Source organism: Nicotiana tabacum, chromosome 11, assembly GCF_000715075.1.
Source record: "Nicotiana tabacum cultivar K326 chromosome 11, ASM71507v2, whole genome shotgun sequence".
NCBI lineage: Eukaryota > Viridiplantae > Streptophyta > Magnoliopsida > Solanales > Solanaceae > Nicotiana > Nicotiana tabacum.
In genome coordinates, this window is record NC_134090.1 from 173,051,636 (window position 1) to 173,062,440 (window position 10,805).

General features: G+C 34.7%; 1 protein-coding gene and 2 non-coding genes across 5 annotated transcripts; 1 reads left to right on the forward strand and 2 right to left on the reverse strand.

The window, feature by feature from the left end:
- Positions 1–249: 249 nt before the first annotated feature.
- LOC142166708 (small nucleolar RNA snoR118) lies at positions 250–339 on the reverse strand. Its single transcript, XR_012697107.1, has one exon. It is a non-coding gene; the product is annotated as a small nucleolar RNA snoR118 (small nucleolar RNA).
- A 139-nt stretch (positions 340–478) lies between these two features.
- LOC142166688 (small nucleolar RNA R66) lies at positions 479–552 on the reverse strand. The gene has a single exon (XR_012697091.1). It is a non-coding gene; the product is annotated as a small nucleolar RNA R66 (small nucleolar RNA).
- Positions 553–3,016: 2,464 nt separating this feature from the next.
- Positions 3,017–9,705, forward strand: LOC107788175 (prefoldin subunit 3). 3 transcript variants are annotated; one of them, XM_016609841.2, is made up of 7 exons: positions 3,017–3,218; positions 4,989–5,046; positions 5,485–5,556; positions 7,226–7,345; positions 7,432–7,533; positions 7,858–7,983; positions 9,455–9,705. In XM_016609841.2, exons 1-6 carry the CDS (start codon positions 3,097–3,099, stop codon positions 7,933–7,935), a joined length of 552 nt encoding a protein of 183 aa, XP_016465327.1. In that variant the 5' UTR covers positions 3,017–3,096; the 3' UTR covers positions 7,936–7,983; positions 9,455–9,705. The 3 variants fall into 3 exon arrangements, with proteins under 3 accessions (XP_016465327.1, XP_016465328.1, XP_016465326.1); XM_016609842.2 differs by having other exon boundaries at positions 9,477–9,705; XM_016609840.2 differs by lacking the exon at positions 9,455–9,705 and having other exon boundaries at positions 7,858–8,271.
- The last annotated feature ends 1,100 nt before the right edge of the window (positions 9,706–10,805 follow it).

Genomic DNA, 10,805 nt, shown 5'->3' on the forward strand with positions numbered 1-10,805 from the left:
TAACCACACACATCATGCCCCCACAACTTTTATCCCGACCACAAATTTCAAAAGATTCTTTTTTTTCTTAAAATTAATGCCTAGTCAAACTACATAAGTACATATTAATATGAATCCTCATTAATAGTATTTTTCTATTTAAGTTCAACTAATATTATTATTATTACCAAATAGGAATAATAGTGAAAAATAAGTTCAAATATATAAATAATGATACTAAAATTAAAAGTTTTCCATCAAAAAAGAGTGTGATCAGACGTAGTTTTCTAGGCTGCATTTATGCATCAATATAATGCAGTTTCCTAAAACTGCTCAGAGCCCAGTGCAATCATCATCTCAACAATAATATAATACTACCCAAAATCATTTTTTTCCATTCAACACAAATAAATATAAAAAATTATAAATAAAAAAAAGGATATACATCATATAAAAACAAAGAAAATATTTTACAGTTTTTTTTTTTGAAAGTGGGGAAATCCTCAGAAAAATGCTTGTAGTTGTCATCAAAATAGAGAATTCAGGTCTCAAAGATTTCATGCCATCATAGGAAAATCCCCACACAGAAAATTTTCAGAACAATAATAAATAGGAAAAAAAAAACAAAAATATATTGAATAATGTTGCAGGATCTTATTCACTAAGCCTAGAAAATAATAGAGGCAAAGCGACTCAACGATCCTGCAAAAACAATTTCTGCCTTTTTTATTTGCATAAAAAATGCAAACTTGGAAAAAACCCATATCGTTAATTATTTCAAGGGTGCCAATTCAAAGGCAAAGAATATAATTCAGTTGAAAATTGAAATTAAGAATAGAAACTTATAAATTTGCAAGCAAAGAAGAGACGAAAAGAGAGTTAATGAAGGATGGAGCGTAAGGCTGTAAGACGAAGACGAGTACATATACTGCAGAGAGTGGAATTAGGGTTTTGATGAGGGAAACAATTGATACATTGGGCCAAGCACGGCCCATTTGTTAGGCCTGGAAACTTGTTTGAAAAATAATAGCCGATAAAATAGAAGCATTTGTATCTATATCCGCTTTTTGGATCACGTTTTAACGTATACTCACTTTGCAAAAAAGATTTGCAAACGTATCCATTTTTTCGCGTAACTTTAGTATACGGGTCTGAAATAGCAAATGCAATTACGCAAACTTCAGCATTCTAGTAGACAGGCTTAAAGTAGCAAAAATTGCTAAACCAAGTGTGCTGAAGTTTTTGTTTGTAATTGCTGAACTTAAGCATTCTAGTGCTAAAATTTTGTTCTCTATTTGTTGAAGCTTTTATTTGTAATTGCTGAACTTAAGCATTCTAGTGCTAAAGTTTTGTGATGCTGAAGTTATTTAGTTCATTTGTAAAAACTTAGCACTAAATAAACTGAAGTTTTTTTGTCCTAGATTCATTAGTTTTGTCATTAAGCTTTTTCAAAAAATTTCAGCAGAAGATGCTGAAGTTATTTAGTTCATTTGTAAAAATTTCAGCACTAAATAAGCTGAAGTTTTTTTTTGTCTTGGATTCATTAGTTTTGTCATAAAGCTTTTTAAAAAACTTCAGTACTATATAAGCTGAAGTTATTTAGTTCATTTGTAAAAACTTCAGCACTATATAAGTTGAAGTTTTTGAAAAAGCTTTCTAACATACTAGATAAATAATCACTTTATTCTTTCATAGTGTATTACTACTATAAAATAATCAGATTGCCAACAGTATCTAAATCATAAATTTTTGAAACAATAAACGTGAAAAGAACAGAATTATTATGAAAAGAATCACTAAGTGTGACCTTAAACTTCCCGTACGTGGAAATATTCACAAATTATTGTCTACTAACTTACGTAATTATTTATAATTTATTTTTAAATAATCTGATAAACATACTTGTGGCATTCATTTCATGAATTGAAGTTTCATAGCAGCACCAACAACATTAGAAGAAAGAAAAAGAAGAAAAAGAAGAAAACGAAGGATGAGAAGGAGGGGGAGAAAGGGGATTGACGTTATTTAAAAAGTTGGTACAAATTAAAACTTTTTTTAAAAAATTGGTATAAATTAAATGGAGCCGACCAAATAAGATGTCCCGTGTAATTTTTACGACAAAATGTAGGAGTATGTTTTTTTGTATATATATTATATATATATACAACTGAAGAGGCAACGCTTTGGAATATTAACCTAGGAACTTGGTACCAGCCCTTCATCTTTACAAATGGTGAGATTGAGGCTCTGGACCATTTCTAAATAAGAGCAAATATAAGCCATTATATAAATAGATGTTTACACAAATAGCCATCTGATTTTACTGTCTACTTTATTGGTTATATTAAGGACCCGTTTGGTCATAGATTTTGCCAAAATTTATTTGGCAAATACATATTTATTCATAAATTTTATTCATATTTTGGTAAATTTTCAAAATCTAAATTCCAAAACCAGCTTATTATTATATTTTTTAAAAATTGCTCCAAATTTTTGTATTTTATAAAAGAGCCCACCATTTATTATTTTGTAACAATGTTGCTTCATCTTCTTGGTCATCTGATAGTGTATTATGTAATTTATTATTAAAACTATAATTTTATACCAAATTTATTTATGTTCAGGACGATAGTTTGTGATAATATAATGAATGTTATTGATGAAGGTACTGTTGAGTATTTATGATAATTTTTAGAACTTGTAGGTATAAGTTATATTTTATATATTTTTTTTTAAAAAAGGTGAAATATATTTTAAAAACTGATATCCAAACACATTAATCTATGACCAAACACTAGCTGAAGCACATAGTATACATTTTATACACGTACATCTATGTTTTTTATTTTTATTTTATTTGTATTTGCAATTTAAACAACTAAATCAAATCCGACTTGCAGACACATTTTACTCAAAAACCAATTTGTTTTTTGTTCTTTTCAATTTTCTTACTTATTATTACATACGGAGACGTTTTGACAGGTAGACCGACCTAACGTCGTCGTTTTCCTTTATGCTTTCTGCTTTCTTCACTCGTCGAGCAAAAACAACTGAGAAAAATCTCAGAATAATCAGAGTAAATTAATTACACAAACTGTAAACTAGCTTTGGACGGAGATGGCGGAAGCAATAACGGAGAGAAGGGGAATACCGGCGGCGTCATTTGTACAAGATGTTCAGTCCTATCTTACCCAGTCTGATCTTGATGTTAACTCTGCTCTTGCTTTTCTCCAAGAAAGGTCCGTTTTTAATTCTATAATTTGGTGTATAAAATACTTAGGTGACATTTAAATTTCGCATAATGAATTGTATAGAGTATAATGATAGTGATTTTATTGATATTTTTTCAGTATTTTAGTTTTATAGGTTGACAATAATAAGTGAGATATAGACAAATGTTTAAATAATTTGAATTACAGCAATTACCTTTTAACTGAACTGATTGTGTAAATAGTTTTCACACGTCGGTGCATAGAACTTGAGCTATTTTCTATGACGACATTAATTAATTAGAAATTGGTTGTTCACTGTCATGTGAAGTTTCAGTCTTTACTGAAATTGTAACTGCTTGGGAGTTCTGTATATTTCCCTTTTATCTTTTTAATCTGGGTATGGAATAAAAGGTAAATATCAAACCTTTAATGTGCTGTTCTTGTGGGAGCGTACAACAATAACATGCCTAGTGTAATCCCACAAGCGGGGTCTGGGAAGGGGTAATTTGTACGGAGACCTTACTTTCACCTTGAGAGTGTAGAGAGACGGTTTCCGATAGACCCTCGGCTTAAGGAAAGATTCTTGTGGGAGCTTACTTGTTACATTAACTCCTTTAAAAAAAAATTGTAGCAAATGGTTAATAGGACCTTTACCCCTAAATTTGTTGTTCCTTATTTTACTTTTAGGGCTGCTGAGAAATCAAATGCAATGTGAATTTTTGGAGATCATACTTTAATAGGCATTTGGATTTGACATTTGTTGGCCTGAAATCGAGTTGAATAGCTGACTATGTGGTTGAGTAAGTTTTGTTGAAAGATGATGATTAAAAAGAGGCTAAATATGTAGTTTACCCCCTGATCTTGTACCGAAATCCCTTTGGTGCACCCCTATTTCACGGGAAACATTTTAAAAACCAAGTGTTTTCCCGAGTGTGTCTAAACTGAATAGGCCTAAGAAATACTGATTCACTGATAATAAGTGCGGTGAGATCTTATTTTAGTACGACGGACTAAAGAGGACAAGAAGTAGAGAAGGAGAAGCTGAAGAGGGATAATAGGCCATTACAGCCTTACAGAAAATAAATCAAATCTTGTTCAATTAGATTCTTAAATCTGTTCATGACTAAATAAAACTAGTATGACTACAAACATGGAAGTGTGTATACATCTGTTTGTAATGACTGGAATTTGTGGTTCTTCAGAATCTGTGTTGTTCTCGTTTTTAAAGCCCCATAATCTTTTTGTCCTTTTATCGTGTTACTGAGTTTCTTGCTCTTCCAAAATGTTGCTAATCTGAAGTTATAGTTTCTCATTCGCTTTCAGATTTGCTTACCATTTCTTGTATCGTCTACCTAAAGCATCAAACCAAAGTGCATGCTCTTAATTGCATGAAAGTTCACTAAAAGCAGATTACAGAATTTTGACTAAAGAGACCTCTGAATTCGGTTGGTCATACATATTTGGCCATTGCATGTCGTGTCCATCTTGTCATTCAAAATGACAAGTCCAATAAGACATACATCTTTTAACCCACAAAATAATGAAATTGTTCATTTTGTTGTTTTGGGTTTTTTGGCCTATAATACAGTCAAACTGTAGAACACATATAACAAAACTTTATTAATACCTATCTTGTGCAGGCTGTTATCTTGTTCTATTACTAATAAATCATAAGCACCAGATCAGAGTCCAGTACACAAGCACACACTAATTTAGTCCTGCTATGGAAATTTTAGTCAGTGCTTAGTTTACTTATTGGCTCCTTTTGTTTCCTGAATACATGTTGTTTGTTTGCAGACTTCAGCAGTACCGAGTGGTTGAAATGAAACTTCTGGCACAGCAGAGGGACCTTCAGGTACACTGTTTTGTCTATTTTCATAGTATTCATTTCAATTTAAGTAACTGTTAATATGAGTTCCCAGGGTTTGTCACATACTTGAATTGAGGAAATAGGCCATAATGCAATTCAAATGGAGAATGTGTTCATGTGTCACTCTATCCTTGATTCTTCTGGAAGGTGGAGCAGAAGTTAGAGAATTATACTTTAGTCTTTGCATCAGGTGGCCAAAGTATAGACTGCTTCATACATTTTGCCAATTGTCGTTCCCGCCATTTATAAGTTGTTGTTATGATGTTGTATTGCTCAAAGGGGTTGAATTATACATGTTTGACATCTCTTCTGCGATCAGTCTAAGTGATTTTGAAAGTTTCTCGCTTTAGCTGGCTTGATGCTTTTATATTATTGTCTTGCTAACACGTGGAGAATTGTCTTATCCTTATTCACTCTACACAGGCAAAGATCCCCGACATAGAGAAATGCTTGGATATAGTTGCTACTTTGCAAGCTAAGAAGGGCAGCAGTGAGGTTTGTCCCAGTGCTATTGTTTTTAACTTTGAGTGAAATTTGCTTGATGCACTCCTAGACATTTGCGTATTAGGTAATTTTTAAGTTGGTAGTCTACCTTTCTGTTTCATTTATTTAGGTCTGTAATGTGAAAGTGAGAAAGCATAAAATTCTCAATTCAAAAATTGTATTTAGATGATATAGACATATAGTGGTGAAGCAGTTCAGAAAGATGGATACTTTCAGATGAGATTTACCGTGGGAGAGAGTTATCCAGTATTCTCTAAGTACGGTGATAACTGCTATTAGCTAACAATTGGTTACAATCCTGTATCCTTCATTAGCCTAACTTGGGCATCCTTGTCCATGGGTTAGAAATAAGATAATAATGGTGCTGAAAGTACTATTTGAAGACGATTAAAAGGTTCAGGATTTTCAAGGAGCTACAACCAGAAAAAATTTCTATTCTAGAGAGAAGTAAGAGCCTCTCTCTCTATAGTACTTCCTTCATTTTCTTTCATTCACTCCAACCACCACACTGCCACCGTTATAATGGTGCTGAAAGTACTATTTGAAGACGATTAAAAGGTTCAGGATTTTCAAGGAGCTACAACCGGAAATATTTTCTATTCTAGAGAGAAGTAAGAGCCTCTCTCTCTATAGTATTTCCTTCTCTTTCTTTCGTTCACTCCAACCACCACACTGCCACCGTTATATTGCTCCTTCAATGACTGCATTCCCTCTGTTCCATCATTTGCTTGGCCATTCTGTTTGAAGGAGTTATTTGTCTCACGTACCCGGTGGATAGTCGAGGTGTGCACACTAGATAGGACACCATCATATCAGAAAAATAAAAGGAAGAAAAGGACGAAAGATATGTCTCCGAAGAATGTATTATCTTTGGTCCATTCTTCTGCCATTTCTCTCTATTGCAGTTGAGATTTCTGCATTGGAATACCAATCAGGCTGCTAGATGAATCTACTTTTGAAAACATTAGAAAATGCTGAAACTCCCATCTATTCTGGCCCTTTCTAGAATTTAACCTGCCAAATTTTCTTTTAATTCTCCTACAACTTCCCATTCTATTACTGTACTTGTCATCGTAGAATTCAAGTCCAAGTTTGTGTTTCATGCCTACACGCATAATGTTCTCCAATTCCCGTAATTTTAATACTAATGTTGTGCTTGATACCAGTTCACTACTTATTGTTTCTTCCCTGAATGGAGCTAATGACAAGTTGTAGTTGCAATCTTTATTTGAAGGATGTTTATTTGTGAACTTGGACACTCTAAGATGATGACAGGGAAGAGGTAAAAGAGAACGGGAAGGGAGAATTGGAGGACGGGATCCTTTCCTCTCACGTTTAATCTCGATTAATATTTTATTTGTCACTCTATAATCTATATGGAGGTATATTTTACTCTGTAGATCACTTTACTCAAAGAAGCTTCTCTTGTGGTTAAGTTTAACATTTGATGGGTAAGAATTGGATGGCTCATTGCTTACACTGCATTACTTTAAGAGTTGAATTGGTTACTTTTAAATGGTTAATGGCCTAAGCAGAAGTCAGACAAGGTTTCAATCATTTATCCCTGGTTTACTTCACTAATAACTTCCAGCCGATGTTCAGCCCCAAATTTTTAACTTGCCATGTTTAATTTGATCTTGGTTTGACTCGTTGGTTGCAGGCGCTAATCGCTGATTTTGAAGTGGCAGAAGGTATTTATTCCCGGGCTAAGATTGAAGATGCTGAATCTGTGTGCTTATGGCTAGGGGCAAATGTTATGCTGCAGTATTCATGTGAAGAGGTATGTAACTTGCTATTGTAAGATTTCGGAAACATGCACTCTTGGATATTTGAAGTATTGGTCTTCACATCTTGTTCACTGTACAGGCTACTGCCCTTCTTCAAACGAACTTGGAAAATGCAAAAGCTAGTTTAGAAGTTCTTGTGGCTGATCTACAATTTCTGAGGGATCAAGTGACAACAACTCAGGTCAGTTCTGCTCTGACTCTCATCTAGGACTAAGAACTTAGCTTGTATTCAAGTGCTGCTGGCTTGCAAGCTGTTGCCTGTAAATTGGCTTAAGTAAATTTTTAGTTACTTACTGATTTTACTTTGTTAGGGAATATACCACTAATTTTTACTGATGTATTTGGTGAATGTACCTAATTATGGAACTTGGGCAATTTCTCAATTATTTAGCTAATTGATGTTAATTACTTATTTTACTTCATCTTTGGAAACACGTTGATTCTGGAATGCTAGTTGTTGCTATTTGTTGCTTTTGTGCTTATTCTTTTAGTTGCTATGGCTCAGGTCACAACTGCTCGTGTATACAACTGGGATGTACATCAACGTCGACTTCGACAAGCTACTACTCCCAAAGAATCATGAGAAACACCTATCTTTCATTGAAAGAGGTGGTGGATGCTGCTTCACAGAGTACGATTCAGATCTTTTTGGTTCATCTTTGTAGGTTGATTTTTGAATTATCCTTCCAAGATCATATATTGGTTTGGTTTTGCCATCATTAATGGGTTCAATCTTTCAATTTGGCTCCTACATGTAACAAACAGATATGCGAATTTGCCAAAGAAACAAAATGTGAGTTGGATGCATTCATCGTGCTTTTGTGAGATGATTTACAATGTAATGTTCACTTTTTGTGAAGATTGTTGAATTATGGGATAACTATGCATTTGGTGCTAACGGACTAACCCTGTTCTACCCCGACCATGTCAGTATTTCAAGCTTAAACCTTGTCGTTAGAGTGCTTTCTGCCAACGCTATGAATGAGATCGAGATAATATAAAGTTATGTAAGTGTATCTTTAGTCTAAAGAGCGAGAGTTAGAAAATTCTTAACTGCGAATGATCATCATTCACCCCATGCGCTGTGTGCCTCATACCATGTGAAAATATATGTACTCACATTCAACTTCACAAACGTACTCGTCAGGTAACTATAGATAATGTTGCTGGTGCCATGTTCTATGTTGGAGTCAACAACAACAACAACAACAACAACAACACAGTATAATCCCACTTAGTGGGGTCTGGGGAGGGTAGTGTGTACGCAGACCTTACCCCTACCCTGGGGTAGAGAGGCTGTTTCCAAATAGACCCCCGGCATCCTTCCCTCCAAGAACTTCCCACCTTGCTCTTGGGGAGACTCGAACTCACAACCTCTTGGTTGGAAGCGGAGGTTGCTTACTATGTTGGAGTCACTCAGCTAGAAATATTGGTTCTTATTTATTCATTTCTATATAACACAACCTAATCTATTGTTGCTTCCTGCTAAACAAAATGGAACCTTAATATGCCAGAAATACAGGTTCTTATTTATTCATTTCCGCGTAGCACATTTTAATTTATTGTTGCTTCCTGCTCAGGAAGGTCACGGGTTCGAACCGTGGTAACAGCCTCTTGCAAAAATGCAGGGTAAGGCTGCGTACAATAAATCCTTGTGGTCCGGTCCTTCCTCGGACCCCGCACATAGCGGGAGCTTAGTGCACCGGGGCTGCCCTTTTTGTAGCTTCCTGCTCAATTTTCAGACTCTGCTTAAACAAAATGTAAGCAGAATATGGTGTGATAGCCTGGTTTTTAAATTGAATGGCATAAGAAGGAAAAGACTGAATAGTACCATGCTACTTTTCTATATAAAGCTAAGTGCACTAGTATTTGTGGAAAGTGTTTATTCCAGATTCCAGATTTACTTATTCTAAGTATTAGGATTTTCTATTATAACTGGCAGTCATTTTTTGTAAGCTAAGAGACAGTCTTTGACCTGTTTTCTTGTTTTTATGTTGTTTTCAAATGTACCATAATGTTAGTAGCCGCATGTACTGGTTTGAGTTCACACACTAGGTCAATACTCAATATCATTTTGATTCACATACTTCTATTTTAAGCAGCATGGCTTTACTGAATGATCAGAAAACGCGTCTGATGCTGTTGGGGTTGGAGACGGGAATTGGCGATGCACAGGCGTAGAGGTGCACAGGCGTAGAGGCAGGATTTACGACAAGGGGATTCAAAAAAATGCTAAAATGTCATAGTTGGGAGTTGAAAGTTAAAAACTCATGACTTCAAACATTTTTTGAACCCCCTTTGCCATTGAATTGGAAACTTTCTTAGTATTAGTGATTTACATCATTTTTATCTTGTACTTCTTCAGAGTGTAACTTTTTAATAAGGGGCATTCAATTGACCACCCTTGGGACAATCCGACGATGTCGCCCCGTTGGGGTGGGGTATAGTAATACAACAACAACGACAACAAACCCAATGTGATCCTACAAGTGGGGTCTTGGGGAGGTAATGTCCAGGGGCGGATTTAGGGGGGCGAAAGGGGGTTCGCGTGAACTCCCTTCACCGAAAAATTACACTATGTAATATAAGGCAAAATCTGTTTTTTATCTCTATATATTATGTTTTGAATTCCCTTGACATAGATTAAAAGCATAGCTCAGTGGTCAAGGGGGTTCAAAACCTTTGTGAGATCACTAGTTCAATTTCTACTGGCCACAATCTCTTCTAATTTTTCAACTTTTTTCTTTTTTGAACCCTTGGCGAAAATCCTGCCTCCGCCACTGGTAATGTTTATAGAGACCTTGCTCCTATCTTGAAAAGATAGAGAGGTTGTTTTCAGTAGACTCTCGGTTCAGGTACGGTAATAGAAAAGGGAGTAAAATGCAGCTGAATTGATACCTTTTTGACAAAATAATTATTGTTCCCTGATGGTGATCTTTGTAGTATTTCTAAACTACGTGTTGACAAATTTAATTGATATAGAAACTACTTTGCATCAAAACATGAATGCTTTTGGTATCATGGATACATTCTTTCTCAAAAATCATGTACTTTTTCCATGTAAATACAAACATATCTGTCTATTATTACTAATTAACTAGTGAAAAAGACTACTCTTCTGCACAGAGGCGGATCCAGAATTTTAAGTTTATGGTTTCTATAACAATCTCATGTTAATCTACATGATAAATGAACCAACGAATTGGGTTCCAAGCTAAATATTCTTATACTTTTAATGAACTTTTTAGTATAAATACAGGGTATATGCAAAAGTTACCTACAATGACTGCTTTCTTGACCATTTATTTTCTATGTTGTATAATATTAAAGTCTAAGGGAAGAAAGTTGACGCAACCTTTTCTTATGGCCTTTTACACTTGGTACTGACCACACTGAGAAACATGAAAACAGGCTAGTTGGCAAACGCTATTAAGGCATGGAAAAATGACACTG

Coding starts and splice junctions, on each gene's coding strand:
- LOC107788175 (XM_016609841.2), top strand. CDS start 3,097: ATGGCGGAAGCAATAACGGAGAGAAGGGGAATACCGGCGGCGTCATTT. Junction 3,219..4,988: donor CTTGCTTTTCTCCAAGAAAG/GTCCGTTTTTAA, acceptor GTTTGTTTGCAG/ACTTCAGCAGTACCGAGTGG. Junction 5,047..5,484: donor CACAGCAGAGGGACCTTCAG/GTACACTGTTTT, acceptor CACTCTACACAG/GCAAAGATCCCCGACATAGA.